The sequence below is a fragment of the Trematomus bernacchii genome, unplaced genomic scaffold, assembly GCF_902827165.1.
Source record: "Trematomus bernacchii unplaced genomic scaffold, fTreBer1.1, whole genome shotgun sequence".
NCBI lineage: Eukaryota > Metazoa > Chordata > Actinopteri > Perciformes > Nototheniidae > Trematomus > Trematomus bernacchii.
Window position 1 is genome coordinate 124,531 of NW_022987732.1, and position 20,014 is coordinate 144,544.

Sequence of the window (20,014 nt, forward strand, 5' to 3'; positions counted from 1 at the left end):
CAGACAGGGAGTTACGTGAGGTCAAAATGACGAATTTTGAACAAGAAGGACGGACAGTATAATTAAAAAAAAGCACTTTTTAGCAGTATGTGTCCACGCCTGGAGGGACTGTCTGCATAGTGACAATTAGTGAGATGTATTTTTTATGGTATTTTATCTCATTTGATTTGTATTTTACATTCTGTTGTCACTTTTAATAATACTCTTGTAATTGTATTTGATCTTTTAGCCCTGGGCCACATCTCATACTTACATTACTTTAAGTGTATTTTGATGCCGATACTTGTACTTCTTCTTAAGTCAAATTGATTGCAGGACGTTTACTTGTAACAGAGTATTTTAACAATTTACTACGTCTACTTTTAAGACTCTTCCACCTCTACACGGTGAGAATGAACCAGAAAGACCTCTCTCCTGGACCCTGCTGTGTTCCTCTGTGTCACCAGTGTACCTTCCACCAATCTCTCTGCCCGTAAACTTTCTAAACTTAGCTTCACCTCGGGTTTACAAAACAGAAACCCTGCTGCCAGTCATGCTGTAAATCTTCTACCTTTAGCACCATAAAAAGCCCTGTTCTCAGGTCCTCTATTTATCTTCCCCCCCCCCCCTCCCTCCCCTCCCTCCCCTCCACGATTTCCATCTCTTAGTTTTTGATTCGGATTCACCCCCAGCTTATGTCTTCTGACCCCATAACGTAGCTCTGCACCTTGTTTGGTTTCCCCCACAGTCTCCTCTCCCTTTCTGTCTCTTTTTACTCCCCCCCCCCCACCTCCACCCCCCACCCCTCTTTCTGTCTGTCCATCCCAGGGTTTATCCCCTCATCACTGATCTCCCTTCATCCCTCCAATCCTCATCTGTTCCTCATAGGAGCAGTGGAGAGAGTGTGTGACGGAGGAATATCCCACTGTGTGTGTGTGTGTGTGTGTGTGTGTGACACCAAAAGTGAATGAGCGGGAGAAAGTGTATCACAGGGCGGCTGAACTTATGACAACGAGCAGAGGGGAGACCGCTGGAGGAAAAGTGATTTAAGATCTGCCTAAACACCCCGAGGAGTCTCTTTATCGGTGAGTGGATGCTCCTGTGTTTACATATTTGGTTCCTGGAAGTTGTGTCAAACTGCTCGGATGATGGATCACATGCAAAGGTTGGATAAAAACTGACATTTATCCCCAAGATTTGTTATAATTTAGTAAAAATCCTGAGCTTTTTGACTGACATGGTGATATATCCTTAACCTAAATATAATACAAGTAATACCCCTATAGTTAAAAGATCCTTACAATATCATATACTTGTGATCTTACAGTACGTTTAAAGACATTATCAAATATGGAGATGCCACTCAAATCACATTTAAACGCACTTGAATACTTCGTGTTTATGGCACACAGCAGGGGGATTTACATCGGATCACGGACAACACAGGTTTTGTCGTGTAGATTGATAATCTGTGATAAAAACAAATTCCCTTTGTTGTCTGATTTGTTAATACTGTCCGACATAATCTGCATCATAAAACCGTGCTAGCTTGTTTGTGTGGATGTGTCATGCGTCGTGGAAAATGTAACTTCAGAGGGTTTGAAATGAATGCACTTTATAAAGGAGGGAAGATGGCTTGTTGGTGAAGACTAGGCTCTGGCACTATGGACAAGATTGTGTTATATGTTATTTAATACTGATATGAGTTGTGATATAGTCAAGTTTAGGTCTCATTTTGGTGTATATATTGCTTTGAATAGCGGACAAAAACTACACATTATCACATTGAAGGTTATTATGACATAAAAATCCCATATTATCATAAACAAATCCCGGTTATTGATTGAAAACATTGCTCACAACAGCTGTATACAGTCGTAGATACTTCACAATCAGCTATAACAGTATGAACAATGTGGTTCAATCTTTTTCTAATCAAATGTGTTTTCCATCCATCCATTTTCTACCGCTTATCCGGGGTCAGGTCACAGAGGAAGCAGTGTTTTCATCTCACTTAATATATCATCATACCACCATGGTTTGGTGTGTTAAGCTACATCACAAAATGAATCGATTAAAATATGTTTTAATCAAATTAACGACAGCCATGTTTGAAGATCCTGTTTTGTTGTTGGACCACAAATTAGACAAAGCGCTTTTTGGATAAATGTGCAAGCTGTCTCAAGTTCACAGGCCCGAAAACACTCCACCTTTCACAGGCTGCCATCCTCAAAACTCTCCCTGCGTCGTCCATCTGCCCCCTCCCTCATTCTCATCCCACTATCTCCCCCCTCCCCCCCCCCCCCGCCCCACCATCCCCATCCCTTTCTCCATCTCTTATCCAGATGCAAAGAGCAGTCAGTAATCGGATGAGAGCAGATTTGATTCAAAAGGCTTCCCTTTAAAATCTCAGCCAGTAGGATTTAAAACTCACTCTCCTGCCTCTCGCCTCTTACCCCCCTCCCCCTCCCTCCCTCCCTCCCTCTCTCACCCCTCCTCCCTCCCTCCCTCCCTCCCTTCCTATCCTGTGGCTGTTAATGCACTTCACCATCCAGCAAGCCCTATCTGTCATTTAATCACATGCAACAATGGCAGGGTCCAAGGGACAGAATGGCAAAAGGCTAATAGCACGACTAAAACACTCATTACGACAATCACTATTGAAGGCAGTTCACCATCTGGAACCAAAGGCCTAAACATCCCCTGTTACTGTCTTCAGAGGTGCTACTATAAAAGGCCGTAAATCAGCCCTTTAACTGTATTTAAACACATCCTTTCCAGGCATTACAGATAGATAAAGCATAAAGCCCAGTGGCAAAACAATTAAAGCAAATATCTTTCTCTTCCAGAGTCACTCCCTCCCTCCTTCACTCCCTTCCTCTCCTTTTCACTTCAAACAAATTAGAGGCAAATGCACTTGGTCATGTATTTTGACAGGGACACTCATTCAAATAGTGAAAGACAGAGGGACGCATGTGATAAGATCAACGCGAGTATTTCTTCATATCAAGGTAAGATAAAAGGAAATAGCATAGTGAGAATTAGATCCACACAAGAGGAGGATAAGTCTTGTTTAACACGTGTTGAGATGTTGCTGCTTTTTCATGAAGTTATTGTCCTTTTGTTTCTGTGAAATCAGCTTGTGTGGCTTTGATGACATTGTCCACCCTGTCTGTCCATTAAGGTGATTGCTGCCAAACATTGCTCATTTAATCACGACATTAACCTAATTCGATAGCCGTTATTATATTAAAGTGGGCGCTCGCTGGAGTGTTAAATGTTAGCGCTGTGAATGATGTGTTGAGAAGTTGGAGCTGCTGACATTGTTGTTACAGGACTTACTGGTTTGTGTGTGCATTCAGGGAGAAGTTGTGTGCTCTCCATTGATGTCTCGTCACCTGAAGAGCAAATACTTTGTTAATGTCAAGCTCATATACTCAGTCTGTGTGTGTGTGTGTGTTGTGTGTGTGTGTGTGTGTGTGCAGGATTGCGTGTGTGGGTCCTGCCTGTTTATGAAAGTTTGCAAAGTAGACGAGCGCCAGTTTGACTTGCAAAATAGCGCTCACTTGGAGACTGGAGCTAGGGAGGAATAACAATTGTTCAGGTAGGAGCAGGTACAATTCCAGCATGAAGTATTTCTCTCTTTTTCTTGACAGGAAACACTGCGTCTTATTTTTAGACGGGGATTTCACTGTGACTAATGTCTGTTTTTGTTGTCTTGATTTCAGGATCATCATCTTTCTCTCCCTGTCTCCACTGGTGACCTAACGACCAGCGCCATGGGTGAAATGGAGGAATTGCGAAAGGAGATGGAAAATCTGAAAGACCAGATCACTGTCAGTATACCGAAACATATCGTCTTTGATAAACAATGCAGCTTATTGTTGTCATTACGGGGCTTTGCCTTTCTCTTCGACCTGAATTCATATCTTTAATATCTCTGCGCTGAGTGGACAGAGTGCTTAGATTCTTTAGTTTTGTAAAAGTTGAAATACTATGGTGTTAAAATGCTACATTTTCTGACAAATTCTAATACCTTTTTAACAAATATGTGAGAGGATGTGTGGCTCATTTCACTGACATGTATCGGCATTTTATAAATTCATTAAGAATGATCTAACAGGTCCCTGGAGTAAAAGTACTGGGATCAAAATGTACCTCAAATGGCAAACGTATAAGTACTCGGTTCGCAGAATGGCACATTTTATATATTTTATCATAGGAAATGTTACCGTATCGTAGATAATTGAAATATAGTTTGTCAATGTAGAACCAATAGAAGTGCCGTTCTGCATCATAAAATAAAACGTCAGAAGGACCGTCAATATTATTATTAACAATTTGGCTTATTTCTGTCATTACGTGCCTCTCACTTTGACATGATTTGAAATCTTTAATATCTCGGTGTAGAGGTGGACGTACTGCTTGGATCCTTTACTTAAGTCAAAGTAGAAATATTGTGGTTTTAAGTTACGCCATTACATGTAAAAGTCCAGAAATAAAAAGTTTTGCAAACCAAAGCATTTGAATATAGTTTTGCATGTACTGGCGTTTCAGTGTTGTCATTTGTCATTGGAGCCACTTTATGAATATTGTGTTGACATTATATTGCATTACATGTGTTATGTGTATATATGCACAAAGTAACCAGTAACTATGAGTGTTAAATGTAAATGGAGTGGAGTGAAAAGAAAGATATTTGCCTCTGAAAAGTGGTGGAGTTGCGGTTACAAAGAACTACAACAAATAATTTAAATAAGTGAAGTACAAGTGCCCCAGCATTATACTTAAATACAGTACTTGATTAAATGTACTTAGTTACATCCCACCACTGCTTTTCACAGTTTTTAATTATTAAAGAAAAGTATAATATCCTGTTTGTATCACTAACAAATACATGTAGAAACATTATGTTGTACAAAAAAGTATATTTGTCTCTAAATTTAGTGGAGTGGAAATATATGTTACTTACTTAAAGTTTGTCAAAGTAGAACTTAATTATAGTTTTTAAGTTAATGTGTGTTAAATTATTATTATGATTTTTTTTTCCTTTGTACTGTTTTCTGATTTTATGTAAAGCGTCTTTGAGCATCAGGAAAAGCGCTATACAAATTAAATGTATTATTATTCTTATTATTCTTATTATATACCACTGTCTATGTGTTTTTGCAAACTACTACGACAAAATACTAACCTGTGTGTGTGTGTGTGTGTGTGTGTGTGTGTGTGTGTGTGTGTGTGTGTGTGTGTGTGTGTGTGTGTGTGTGTGTGTGTGCTCCACAGGCAGCTCGTAAGACGTTTCAGGACTCCACGCTGCAGGAGGCGGCGGCCGGCGTCACGGTGGTGGGCCGGGTCCAGCTGAAGACCCGGAAAACTCTGAGGGGTCACCTGGCCAAGATCTACGCCATGCACTGGGGCACCGACTCCACGTAAATACACACACACACACACATTTATTACGAGCCGAGATGGCAAAAGTACACACATCCTTTACTCAAGTAGAAGTACAGATACTCGTGTTTAAAAATACGTTGGTCAAGATAGAAGTACTGACTAAACTTCTTTACTCAAGTAGAAGTAAAGAGGGCTTTGAAATGTACTTCAGTAAAAAGTACCCATAACTAGCAACTGTTTTAAAGAGTACCTGACCTCCCTTTATATTAATAGAACAATAATGTCATTGTTAGCTAATGAATGTTTCCATGCTGAACAACGGCAACATGACAACGTTTTCATTGGTCCCTCTTCTTTAGAGAAGACCAGGAAATGATGGATACACGGATCGTGTTCAAATCAATAGGCACGCAATGACTCTAAATAATAATGATCACGCCACCAAACACACATTCAAACTAAAGGAACCAGCCTGTTTGGAAAATGTGAGAAGTAGAAAGTACAGGTATTTGGGTTCAACATGTAAGAAGTAGAAAGTACAGGTATTTGTGTTCAAAATGTAAGAAGTCAAAGTAAAAGTCGTCAGAAAAATAAGTAGTGGAGTAAAGTACTGATACCAGAAATATTTACTTAAGTACAGTAACGAAGTATTTGTACTCCACTACTTCCCACCTCTGGTTACGAGTGAAGAAGTAACAAAACAGCACAATCGAAATGTCCTGTATCCATCATACTCTTATTAAAAAAGCACATGTTTTATTTTTACAGCCACAATATGATAGGTTTCTACTAATAAATGTTATTTTGGTTGGTAAATTAAATCTGTAAAGTACTTTTAAATGGTGGATTCGAAGTACATGCCTGGTGTAAATGTCTAATTGTCTTCTTTCTCCATCTTTGTTATGATTGTAACGCCAGGCTGTGTGTCAGCGCCTCGCAAGATGGAAAACTCATCGTGTGGGACACCATCACGACCAACAAGGTAGGACAGGGAGAAGGAGAGCTGTAAAATAATCACATACCACGTGAGGCATGTGGAAGAGTTTGCTTTCCTATAACACCTTACATAACATCACCTGAAAGTAAATAAGCACATCAAATAGAAAATATGTATATCAATGTACAGAATACAGAATCACGTATACAGAAAACAGTAAGGAATCTGTATGATAACACAATCTACTACTAAGTCAAAAATATATAACCAAAGGAATACTTAATACTTTATAAAAGTGGGCAAAGTAGTAGTAACATAAACAGATATTTACACATCAACAGCAGACACATATATATCAATAGAATATCTAATTCATTCACAATATCAAAAATACAGACCAATCAGTAAACAGAAAATATATAAAAACAGGACACTTGCTTTTTGAGGTAGTGTGAGTACAATATGTGCAAATCCTTCAGGTACAAGTACAGAAGTATTATCAGCTAAATGTACTTAAAGTTTCTCTTGTAAAATAATTCAGTATGCAGAATGACTCTTTTCATATTATTCTATTATCATAGAATATTATAATTTAATATGTTTACCACTAACCAATGCATGTACGAGCGTTTCAGAGTTTTAATTTGTCAGTGGAGCCACTTTATGAATATTGTGTTGACATCATATTGCATTAAATGTGTTATGTTATATACTACAAATATATAAACATAGAATACTAAATACTTTACAAAAGTGGGTAAAGTAGTAGTATTGTAAACAGTAAATATTTACACATCAACAGCAGACAAATATATATCAATAGTATATCTAAATCATTCACAATATCAAAAATACAGACCAATCTAGTGAACTGAAATACATAAAGACAGGACACTACTTGCTTTTTGAAGTCCTGTGAGTACAATATGTTCCAATCCTTCAGGAAGTTTCCGTGTTTGAAGAGTTCCTGTTTGTCCCCAGATCAGTTCAACTGACAGCAGAAAGTGCGCAGATATTGAAAAGTGCTGATTAAGTTTCATCCTGTTACTAATTTTAAATGTTAATTTCTGCCCACCCCCAAAAACTCTGTGTTATTTTGAGTTCTAAATACAACAAGTATTTATGAATGGGAGCTAATGAGGGGTCGATACATCTGTTTACTAACTCACACAACTCGTGCAGGTGAACGCCATCCCTCTGAAGTCGTCGTGGGTGATGACGTGTGCGTACGCGCCCTCGGGGAACCTGGTGGCGTGCGGCGGTCTGGACAACATGTGCTCCATCTACAACCTGAAGGGCAAAGACGGGAACGTCAAGGTCATGAGGGAGCTGGCGGCGCACACAGGTGGGGAGAAAAAACATGAGAAGACGCTCTTCACTGAGTCTTATCCACTTTTTCTAGAAGTCCATATTTTTATATTATAATTATATATCATTATAAATATGTATATGTGTTCAATTAGTAATCTGCTTTTTATTATTCATTTAATTTGACCCATGCTGTCTTTCACTCACCGTTTTGAATTAATCTTATCTTTCATCGCTTTTATTATAAATATGTATTTGAATTGTTATGTTCTTTTATAATAATTTGTATTAATTTATGAACGCTTCATATTTTTTATTAATTTTGTTATTTACTTATTTATTCTTTTACTTTTTTTATTTTATTTTCTCCTTACTGTCTTTTCATTCGCTCAGTACTTTTGTATTTCACTATATCTCTAATTATAATGATGTATTTGATTTGTAATTAGTATCTGGGCTGTTTTTATAATAATCTGAGGAGGTTGGATTTGCTGGAGCGGGTGGTCCGCAAGGAAGTATGAGGGGTGAGGAGTTCCTTGAGGTAGGGAGGGGCAGTTCCATGGATACACTAGTCGTGCACATGTGTCAAACTCAAGGCCCGGGGGCCAAATCAGGCCCGTGGTGGATTTAATTTCGGCCCGCAGGATAATTCTTAATTACTATTAGATCTGGCCCGCCGGTATATTGCACGCACACCTTCACTCAATCCTGAGGGTTTCCTCAGCTCAGAGCCTGACCCCAAACATTGATGAACTTGCACCCAAGATGAGATGCCAAGTATCTGGCTTGAACTAGCATCACAGAGCAGCACACTGAGTTTTAATGGATGTTTCCTTCTGCACTTTCTTTCTTGAGACAACAGGGCATGTTTGGTTTGTTCTTTGAGGGAAATTGTTTTTTTGAAGCTGTTGGCCTGTGGGAAAATGTAATCATAAGAAATGACTCTGCAGATAGAGCCATAAGAAATGAATGCAACTGATTATTTAATGTTTAATGTTGTTTTTATAGGCAATAGTTTAAGCTGTGTTAGTTCCAGGTTTAATATGGGCAATAAGTTCATTTCAATAAGTTCTGCAATAAACATTGAACCAGTCCGGCCCTCGACTAGTACCCATTTTTTTATTTTGGCCCACTGTGTATTTGAGTTTGACACCCCTGCACTAGTGAGTGAGGAGGGATTTATTTTATATATAATTGTACTTATGTAGGTTATATGTTTCTGTTTTCCTTATTCTTTTCTCCTTACTGTGTTCCATTCACGTTAAAAAAGAAATCCAAATGTTTTAGAATTAAGGAATACAATATGGTGCGTAAATACGTGAGTTTTGTGTTTTGAGCAAAGTACATGTATCGACAAACCAGGTCAATAAATACAAAATAAAAACATATATGTTGTTTCCCCAGGTTACCTGTCCTGCTGTCGCTTCCTGAGCGACACGGAGATCATCACCAGCTCTGGAGACTGCACCTGGTGAGGAGGATTCTGAAAGGGTTGACGTTATGCTCCCGTATTGATTTAATAAACAATATTGCACGTATAATAATATTGTGTCATTAATCCCGGGCCTTTTAAATCTCACTATCCATTAGTGTAATTGTTTTTCCTCAGTTCAGTCTCTATTCTTTCCACCTCCCTACACTCATGGTTACAGTCTGCCCTCTTTCCACCTCCCTACACTCATGGTTACAGTCTCTATTATTTCCACCTCCCTACACTCATGGTTACAGTCTCCCCTCTTTCCACCTCCCTACACTTGTGTTTTAAATGTTGAATTCTACGTACTAAAAACGAAGCAATATCATTATTGTGATTTATTTTTGCATTTTAATTCATTTCTTTGGGTCACAAACAGTTAAAGTACACATAAGACATAATGGAGATATCTAAACATGACACCCTGATTAACTATCCAAAGCTTATTAAAAGGGGCCCACACACTACAATATGTGTATATGTATATTAACACATTAACACAGCTAGAATTGGAGAGAGTTTAGTGTTATATAGACACATTACAAGATAAAAGAAAAAACAAATACCCTGAAACTAATTTACCTTTGACTAGTAATAATCCAAACACATTTAATCAGTCTAAACATTGATTTAAAATAGGTACGATACAATAAACAGACACATTGAAAGGGAAAATGAAGCCACAAATTACACAAACTCTCTCTATATATATATATCTATTCAATTTGTATATATTGACTTTTTATGTTGAATTTATTTTTAACTCATGTGTAATTTTGGATACATAAAAGTATATAGAATCTGATCTAAATGCAAGTCTGGAGCTCCTCCAAAGAGTACAACATACAATGCTCTTAAGACATAAGAAAAACAAATACAAAATATGGTGGAATAATGCTGCAAGAGTATGTTATTAAAACAATTCCCAGCCATTTAGTGTATCTAAGCTCTGACATAGTTTTACAACAACTGACAAATAAGCTATTTTGTTATAATCTAGTAAAGAAACGTTCTATATGGTGTCAGCCTTATAGTTTTAGTAACCAAACAAAAAACATGCTGCAACTTATCTCAGAATCAGAATACCGGTATCAGTCCCACAAAGGGGACATGTACATTGTTACAGCAGAAAAGAGCTTGATGTTACCTAAGAAGCATGCATAAAGTCAATATAAGGAAACTACTCAGTGGTGATTAGGAGCTGCTGTAACCACCGGAAGCTTTCTCTCTCTCATCAAAACATAAGAGTAACCTTTGTGCGTCTCCTTGCAGCGTACTGTGGGACATTGAGACAGGGACCCAGAAGACGGTGTTCGCGGGACATCAGGGCGACGCCATGTCTCTGGGCGTGTCTCCAGACTTCAAGTTCTTCATCTCAGGAGCGTGCGACTTCACGGCCAAACTGTGGGACATCAGAGAGGCTGAGTGCAGACAGACCTTCGGAGGCCATGAGAGCGACATCAACGCTATCGGGGTGAGGAGGATTTACACGTTACATCACTCGTGCATTTCATTTAGCTCAGGCTGTTAAACAAAGGGACTAAGTGCAATCAACCGTGAGGAGAGACAATCAGATGAAACCTCACTTTTTTGTTGCTCAAAAGAGGCTCAGGATATGCTCTGAGGTTGAGTCTTTACTGCATTGGAGCGGGGTTCAAATCCAACCTGTGACTTTGCATCTTGTCATCCACAATGTCCCCCTTTAAAATATCTCCGTCTAATTTATAACAAAGGCGAAATGGCCACAAAATAAGAGATAAGATATTCTTTTGGTTTGTTGGTGTGTTCGTCAGCAGGAAAACAGAAACACTTTTTAAATATACTTTTAATTTATTGACTTAGTTTGTCTGCTTTGATCAAAGTAGCTCTAAGCCTTTAAAGTGGACCTATCATGCTATATTTGAATAATATAGTGTAGGACCATATTTTTTTCAAAATACCAAACGGATCATGCATTTTAGCCATGCCTCATTTTGCTCAATTTGACAATTTATAGCTCTGTTTGTGCAGGGGCAGATTCAGTGAGAACAGCACCATCTACTGGCCTGGCATATGTACTACAGCGTCTCCAGCGCTTTCGAACGGCAATGACCGTGGCGGTATCCTCCTGATTGGTGGAGTTGGCCCAATAGCCGTAGCGCCACCGTCCTGACGTCAGGACAGTGTTCAAATCTGGATCAGTTTTTATCAGATCCGTTGCAGCCCCTTTTTTAGAGATTTGGGTATGGAGGAAAATAGAGAGGGTTGTGTTTTCTGACACTTGGTGAGTTCCCTGGAACACCGGGGACACATATTCATGTATAAAAGACGTACAAAAGTGCATTTTGCATGATAGGTCCCCTTTAAATAAAACAAGACAAAGAAACAGGCCTTATTGAATGCTTTAAATCCAAAAGCTTTTTTCTGTGAACCAAAAAAAACCATGTACGTATAAATAAAGAAATAATAAAGAAATCAATTCAATACAAACATATTATAAAATAATATTAAGGCTTATAATAAAGCAAAAAGAAAACACTAACATATTTATGGTTAGAGCAGATATGTGTATTATCTTTCACTACACTGTCCTCCACTCTCTAACCCTTTGTGTAAATGTCCCGTCTGTGGGACGAATAAAGGTATTGTAGGTGACACATGCTACTTAGCCTGAGTCCATTATTTGTATTATTATTATTTGTTTACGTCACTTTTATTTGTGTTTGTTGAGCACTTCCGGCAATCGTCACATGGTCGTGGTTTGTGTATTTAGGTCACCTGTTTCATGTCGGGTGCGGACGACAGAGGGTGAGCTTGTGCTGACGTTGTTTCTGTTGACCGTCTTTGTCCCCTACTCTGTTTTTTAAATATCGTCAAACTATCTTACTTCAGTATGGACTTTCTCATTGAAAACACGTCGCAGCATACAGCCAAGCTTAGCCTCTCTGCGACATAAACTGAACTGGAAATTGAGCCGCCACACGTATTCTGATCTGATTCTTCTCTCCCCCAGTTCTTCCCCAATGGTAACGCGGTGATCACGGGCTCGGACGACGCCACCTGCAAGCTGTACGACCTGCGGGCCGACCAGGAGCTGCTCACCTACCAGGACTCCAGCATCATGTGCGGGGTCACCTCCCTCGCCCCCTCCAAGTCAGGACGCCTGCTGCTGGCCGGGCACGACGACTTCAACGTCAACATCTGGGACATGCTGAAGGCCGAGAGAGTGGGTGAGTACAGGGAGGAAAACAGGGAGGAAAACAGAGAGGGTAACGTGGGGGCTGTGGCTCAGGGGGGAGGGTGTATACCAATTAGAGGGTTAGAGGGGGGAAGTAGTGGAGTACAAATACTTCGTTACTGTACTTAAGCACATTTTTCTGGTATCAGTACTTTACTCCACTACTTATTTTTCTGATGACTTTTTACTTTCTACTTGTTACATTTTGAACACAAATACCTGTACTTTCTACTTCTTACATTTTGAACACAAATACCTGTACTTTCTACTTCTTACATTTTGAACACAAATACCTGTACTTTCTACTTCTTACATTTTGAACACAAATACCTGTACTTTCTACTTCTTACATTTTGAACACAAATACCTGTACTTTCTACTTCTTACATGTTGAACACAAATTCCTGTACTTTCTACTTCTTACATTTTGAACACTAATACCTGTACTTTCTACTTCTTACATTTTGAACACAAATACCTGTACTTTCTACTTCTTACATTTTGAACACAAATACCTGTACTTTCTACTTCTTACATGTTGAACACAAATACCTGTACTTTCTACTTCTTACATGTTGAACACAAATACCTGTACTTTCTACTTCTTACATTTTCCAAACAGGCTGGTTCCTTTAGTTTGAATGTGTGTTTGGTGGCCTGATCATTATTATTTAGAGTCATTGCGTGCCTATTGATTTGAACACGATCCGTGTATCCATCATTTCCTGGTCTTCTCTAAAGAATAATATAATATTTAATATAAAGGGAGGTCAGGTACTCTTTAAAACAGCTGCTAGTTATGGGTTCTTTTTACTGAAGTACATTTCAAAGCCCTCTTTACTTTTACTTGAGTAAAGAAGTTTAGTCAGTACTTCTACTTTTACCAGAGTATTTTTAAACACGAGTATCTGTACTTCTACTTGAGTAAAGGATGTGTGTACTTGTGCCATCTGATAATACCCAGTGTTCAGGTAGCAATATGTGACATGTAATCAGGATGATGTGATCAGATTACAACTAATAAGTAGCTATAATGAACCCAGAATACTTTTGACAAATGTGCAGTTAGATTATATTTACATTTTGAAGGGGGGTGCTTGATAATATGTTTGATTATGTTTTAGAAATATGGAAATATTACACTTTTTTCATGATAATTAAGGCGTTTAACTCGTGAAATACTGGATACATTTTATTCGTTTACCTGTTTTGAAATGTTTAAAGAGATACAATTGTGGCTTCATACATTCTTTTTGTATAAAGTCCAATATTTTCAATCTTTAATGTTGAGTTAATCCAAAACTATTGACATACTGTATTGATAATCCAATAGATGATATTACAAATACAAAAGTGCTATGTTATTCTGTTCACTCAGTAACTCACTGGATCAGGAAACATAATACTGCAATACTCAGGTGTACTGACGTTCCCCCCCCCCGTAGGAGTGCTGGCGGGTCACGACAACAGGGTGAGCTGCATCGGGGTCTCCACAGACGGGATGGCGTGTTGCACAGGGTCCTGGGACAGCTTCCTGAAGATCTGGAACTGAGGCTCCTCTTCATCGAGCAGAGAGAGGAAGAGCAGGCCCGGGAGAGAGGGAAGAAGATTTAAAAAGAAAGAAAAGGAAATTGGAGTTTGAGGGAGAAGAGGGTATTTCAATTGTGCCAAGTCCTATCTAACGTTGGAGAAGGGGAGTAATGTGAAGATGTCTCTCACCTGGGGGGGGGGGGGTTTAGGGGGTCTCAGTAAAACATCATTCCTCTTTAATTAATAGCTTATTATATCGCGGTTTAAATAAACATATGCACATTTATCGCAGCGTTTCACCCGATGAGAACAGTTGCCAAATGGAAATGGTAGCACACTGGAAGCGATGGAGGAGTCCAGTTTCAGCCTGTTAGGGTTCACTAGCTCAGCGTATATGCTGTGTTTTATATCAAAGCATAAGTTATGTCATGAATTATAGGAGAATTGTTGTGTCAGATTGTTGTTTGTTCCTAGTTTTCCCCCCCTAGATGCTTACATTTACTTCCTTTTTCTTACTTTAATTAAAACTCTAGTTTGCAGTAGTGTTTGAGTTGTTTTGTATGTGATTGAGTGACAATATTTACCAGGATTTGAGGTCTTTATCACTTAGACCTAACCCCCCCTCCCCTTGTAGCTAGACCTGAAAAGTGCTTTGGGATAATGACATGTTTTCACGGTTCACTAAGCACTTAGAAGAAAAAAAAAGATGACCCCGTTTGTCTCAGGCCAGGAGGACTTTGCGTATGAGTGGATGATGAAGGCTATTGTGTGAGAAATAAATCTGTATGTGAACGCTTACTTTTTCCTCTGCGTGGTACACTTCAACGATGTACAAACAGAAAAAATATCCACGGCCCGACTCGAGTTCGGACCGCCTCTTTTCCAACGCTGGATACACGATAAAGTAAAGCAATACTACCTTTCTTAATGACTGTCTAATAAACATGGGATTCTGCATTACTCACGTCTTCTGTTTATTTTCTTATCGCGGCCTTCTGTTAGTTATTAGTTCACAATACCCAGAGACACAGATCAATTAGAATCTTTGTGTCGGAAACTATAATTGGACTGTGTCTGGATTGTTAGGCTGTTTTGTTTTATGTATGTAGAAAGTACATTTACTCAAGTATTTAACTTAAAGGGGACCTATCATGCAAAATGCACTTTTTGATGTCTTTTATACATAAATATGTGTCCCCGGTGTGTCAGGGAACTCACGCAGCGTCAGAAAATAAAACCCTCTCTCTTTTCCTCCGTACCCAAATCTCTAAAAACGGGGCTACAACGGAGCTGATCCAGATTTGCGTCCGATATGACGTAATATCTGAAATGTGGACCCACGGCCCGATCAGAAAGTTGCTATCAGAAACAATGCCCGACTGTTTTGGACGTGATATGGTCGGTGTTTACATTAGCATCGCTAACACTCAGAGCTAACCTGTACTGGAGAGCATGTGTGTGAAGAAGCAGGAAATCAAAAGGAACTCACCTTGTGGTATAACCGGCAAGAGAGAAAGCCTTTGAGCTCCATACTGTTTCAGAGATAATCCTTGATAATCCATGATATGGAGTTTCATCACCGCAGTATGTAGTTTAGACAGTAGCTGCCGGGTCCCGCATGAGCTCAGCCCCCCTCCCTTTTTTATTTTTTAAAGCTTTATACCCCAAATCAGCACTTTTGAAACAGGAAGTGAAATAGAGGGATATGAGGCATGGCTAGAATGGGTGATCTGTTTGGTATTTTGAGCAAAACACTTCATAGACATGTTTTTTATATATTTATTGTATATATATCTGAGACCTATGCTATTGCCTAAAAATAGCATGATGGGTGACCTTTAAGAACGATTTTGGGGTACTTGTACTTTACTTGTGTATTTTTATTGTATGCTTCTCCTTACTGTACTTCTAATCTGCTACACTTTGAAAGCCAATATTGTACCGTTTACTCCAAACTAAATAAATTACTAGATACTTCACAGATTCAGATTATCTAATACGAAATGTAAATAAACTAAGAAACAAAGTATGGTTAAAATGTCTAGTTGAAGTATGTAACCACTTTTTAGCAATAACATATTATTCTGAAATGGGACCTGACGCACAAGTACTTAATTATATTTTGATGCCAATACTTGTGTACTTTCACTTAAATGAACTGAAGTATTTCTACTTTTACCTAATTAAAATCTGTGAGCGATGTAATATTTAATTCACATGCACCCTGTAGTTTTCATTAATGAAGCTTTATTACAAAAATGTGTATTGATAGAGATGAAGAGGCGTAAACAATGGGTTGAAAACCAAGAGTTGGGTCATTTTTATGAGGAAGTTTATTGAATGAATGTTTAGATAAACACAAAACAACATACAAAGATTAAAAACTTAGGTAAGAAGAGAAATAATTGCATTTTCATTTACAAGAGGACAAACAGGAAACAAAGCTGCAGTAGTAAAAAGTAATATACACAAGGGGAAAGTTTAAGAAAGCTGTACACATAAAAAAAGCTTATTTTAAAAAGAGGATTCTGTCCACGTCTCGCAGTGAATCATCGGTTCTCCTTATCCAGAGACACGGCCAGCGCTCTGCGGTCCATCGCTCCCAGCCTGGGCTTATCAGGAGTGGACACCTTCAGCTTCATCTGAGGGAGCGGGGGACACGTTATCTCTCTGATTTACTCTGTGCTGCAGTAACGACAGCTAAATTAATCACCATCACCCTAAAAAGTCAATATAAGTTCAGATAAAGTTTTTTAAAAAAGAGAGTAAGAACTGCAAAGGTGGAAGAAGTACGCAGATGTTTTTACTTTTAATAAAAAAGTGGCAAGCTACACATTTAAAAATACTCGGGTAAAAATAGCAGCAACATATAAAATCATGCAGAACCGCCCATTTCAGAATCAGATGTATTAAATAATTGTATTATAATGATCGATGCATTTATGTTTTTATTCATTTCAGTGCTGCACTTGGTAAAAAAAAAAATGCAGCATTTTACTTTATATACTGCCGGACAGCTTGACCTATAATAATACACAATTACATGTTGAAATGTATTTAAATGAAATGTTATAATGTGTTTGTTGCACTGAATCTTAATATTTGTAATAAAACACTTTGAATTGCCTTGCGTTGAAATGTGCTAAATAAACAAACTTAATTTAATTATAGTGGAGTAGTATAACGTAGCATCAAAAAGAAATACTCAAGTGAAGTTCAAGAGCCTTGAAACTACTTAAGTACAGTAAGTAAATGTACTTTTCTCCACTAAATGAAATACCTGAGATTGCTGTTCCCTTGGAGAGTTTGTTCCCTTAAGCCTCTGCAGCGGGGAGCGGCCTTCAGTACCTTTGAAACAAAATGGAAATGTCAAGCAACTAAATATAATATTCCTTACAGTACAAGTGATGAACAGAAAGAGTCTCCACACACCTTTCTGCTTCAGTTTCCCGGACAGCCTCTTGTTCTCGCTGTTAGCGTTCTTCACGGCGACCCGCACAGCGAGAGGAGAGGAGCCCCCCTTCCCGCTGTGAACTCTCCGAGCTCTTATCCCGGTTGCCCCGAATCCTTTTCCCAACCATTGGGGCTTGAACACCACCTGACTGGGGCTCTTGGCGTCGAAGCTGGGGCAGCGGATCCCGGATCTGGAGACGGTCGGGGGCTCTGGTGCAGGAGAGGAAGACGACGATTCTTCAACAGGAGCTTTGATGTCTGCCTCCTCTGTGTCCTGAGCTTTGGTTTCTGTCTCCTCTGTGTCCTGAGCTTTAGTTTCTGCCTCCTCTGTCTCCTGAGCTTTGGTTTCTGTCTCCTCTGTCTCCTGAGCTTTGGTTTCTGTCTCCTCTGTCTCCTGAGCTCTGGTTTCTGTCTCCTGAGCTTTGGTTTCTGTCTCCTCCGTCTCCTGTGCTGGGGAAGCCTCTGAATCAGCGGCGAAGGAGGGCTCGACGGGGGTCTCTGGTTCAACAGTCATTGTAGGTAGGTCATAGGTATGATCAACGTGGTCCTCGAGGGTCTCCACGTCCGCACTCATCCTTGGAGATGAAGCCCCGTCACAGTGCACGTCAGCGAAGATCTGGGCGGATGTTTCCCCCTCATGGTAGGTGATCAGGCTCATGCTCATCCTCTTGTGAAGCGGAGTCTCTCTGGCTTCCTCGGCCTCCTCCAGGCTAAGGTCCGTCTCCGTTTCCAGCTCCACGTCTACCTCCTGGGGGTTCTGCAGGAGCACAAAGGGGCTCAGGTCACCCTTACTCTGGAGGGGGGTCACCAGGAGGTTAGCGTGTTCAGCCAGAGAGTTGTAGGTGTGTGAGGGCTGGTGTGACAGGAGGGGCACGGTGGACGCCAGCTCCTCTTCACCCTTAAAACTGTCCTCCTCCGCTTCCTCCTCCACGGCGTCATTGAAGCATTTGGGAGGCGCTTCAGGGACTTTGCCCTCTGACTCGTTGTGCAAAAGCAAGCCCAGGCGGCGGGCGAAGGACCCAACTGTGGCTGTTAGGGGGAAATGAAGGAACGATGTTACAGGACTGCAGATGGAAATGAGCTATTGGCTATAATCTGGCATAATTCATATTTTCTCTTCTCTGAGATTAATGTATTTGTATGCATGGTCCTTGTTGAAATAAATACATAATAATAACAGGACAATTTGCACGTGGGAAAAGCCAAGCTAGAAGTTATTCTTCAACAAATATATGATAAGATTTACTTAATTTATCCTGACTTGGGGATTTTTCATCACAGTAACATTAAAACAAAGCAATGTGGAAATGATAGAGCAGAAAACAAACAAATAAAGTATAAATAAAACGTGATAATATACATATCGACAGTGAACGACACAAACCTGTAAACTTTCTCTCAACTATACACTATGAAGGGCCAATTTACAGCTAACAAAATGTTTATTATCTGTTTTATTGTGTTTCACTGTTGGGGAGCCTGTGACCTAAGATTGTCATTGTCATAACTACACTGTAGCTATGTACAAATGAGAATAAAAGCCTTGAACCTTGAACCTAAAGGAGGATATTAGTAAATATATTCTTACAGCTCAGGACTTCTCTGGCGGGGGTGCGGCTGATGTCGATAGACGGTGAGCGGGGGTCTGTGAACGCCAGTGGACACTCGGTTTTGGACACAGCAACCTAGGAGAAACATTAGCTATGGTTAACCTGTGTTTAAATGTTTCTCCCTGCAGTAGATCACAGTATGTCTGGTAACCTACCTGGATGGGGGTACGATCGAGGGCTGTTGGAGAGCGTGGGTCCATCAGATCACTGACTCGGCTGTTTTTGATCGCTGGTTCTGGTTTTATTGGTGCACAAACCACCATCTTGCTCTCACTGGATCCCATGATGCTTAGTTAGTGTTATCTGGATCAAGTTAATGGGACAGAATACAGTTTAATTGTCTACCAGAGCAAAAATAATAGTACAGAAAAACAGTAGGGTAGTACTCTGCCCTACTGACTATTAATTAACGTTAACCTTGATTTAACCTTAGACGTACAGCAATACATCACATCGTTTTTAACTTTAAATATCTCGTTTACATGCGTGCATTACTACTTCAATGTAACAATTGAAACCCCTTATATATCATCAAGCAGTTAGCTGAAAATGAGAGAACTTGCTAGCAAATAAACAACAGGCTAGCTTAGCTAAAGTCAGTTAGCTTGAAGTTTCCGCATTTAAATCGGATATTAACTTAACAATGTTAATGTTGTGGTAGTAACCCGAGTTGAATACATTGCATATACTTTCTCTTACTTCAACCGAGGTGTACAGTATTACATATTTTATCTGGCTTACCTTAAAAGAGACGAAGAAAGTCGATCAGGCGTGTTGCTTTCACTTATTCCACAGAAGAGATGATAGCAGGCGGAGGAAACACAGGGCTTTTAAAACATTTAAATGGAGCGGCTGCGTGCATGTTATTTTCAAACGGACCAATCAGCATGAGCGTGCCCTCACGTCCGCAGCGCTGATTCGCTAAGAGCAGCGTTCTAGAACGGGGCGTGGTCTCCTACAGATAACGCATTTGAAATTTGAAAAGAATGCAGCTTTGTTTTTGTCACGTGGCGAGAGAAAATGAGAAGTCACTCCTGACAAAATGCATCTCATCAGGAAGTGCCTCAAAAGTGATACTTTTATAAGGGAAATCAGAGACACAATACTTTACA

At 39.6% G+C, this 20,014-nt stretch overlaps 2 protein-coding genes across 4 annotated transcripts; one reads left to right on the forward strand and one right to left on the reverse strand.

Moving 5' to 3' along the window:
* The first annotated feature begins 882 nt into the window (after positions 1-882).
* gnb3a (guanine nucleotide binding protein (G protein), beta polypeptide 3a) lies at positions 883-14,799 on the forward strand. 3 transcript variants are annotated; one of them, XM_034145750.1, is made up of 10 exons: positions 2,889-2,990; positions 3,465-3,583; positions 3,708-3,815; positions 5,263-5,408; positions 6,292-6,355; positions 7,493-7,655; positions 9,023-9,089; positions 10,365-10,566; positions 12,085-12,301; positions 13,755-14,799. In XM_034145750.1, the coding sequence occupies exons 3-10, from the start codon at positions 3,759-3,761 to the stop codon at positions 13,859-13,861; spliced, it is 1,023 nt and encodes a 340-aa protein (XP_034001641.1). In that variant the 5' UTR covers positions 2,889-2,990; positions 3,465-3,583; positions 3,708-3,758; the 3' UTR covers positions 13,862-14,799. The 3 variants fall into 3 exon arrangements, with proteins under 3 accessions (XP_034001643.1, XP_034001641.1, XP_034001642.1); XM_034145752.1 differs by lacking the exons at positions 2,889-2,990; positions 3,465-3,583 and adding an exon at positions 883-1,064; XM_034145751.1 differs by lacking the exon at positions 3,465-3,583.
* A 1,355-nt stretch (positions 14,800-16,154) lies between these two features.
* On the reverse strand, positions 16,155-19,746 carry cdca3 (cell division cycle associated 3). Its single transcript, XM_034145753.1, has 6 exons — positions 19,644-19,746; positions 19,058-19,205; positions 18,881-18,977; positions 17,272-18,321; positions 17,120-17,187; positions 16,155-16,481 (listed from the first exon to the last, which is right to left on the reverse strand). The coding sequence occupies exons 2-6, from the start codon at positions 19,184-19,186 to the stop codon at positions 16,389-16,391; spliced, it is 1,437 nt and encodes a 478-aa protein (XP_034001644.1). The 5' UTR covers positions 19,187-19,205; positions 19,644-19,746; the 3' UTR covers positions 16,155-16,388.
* Between the last annotated feature and the right edge of the window lie 268 nt (positions 19,747-20,014).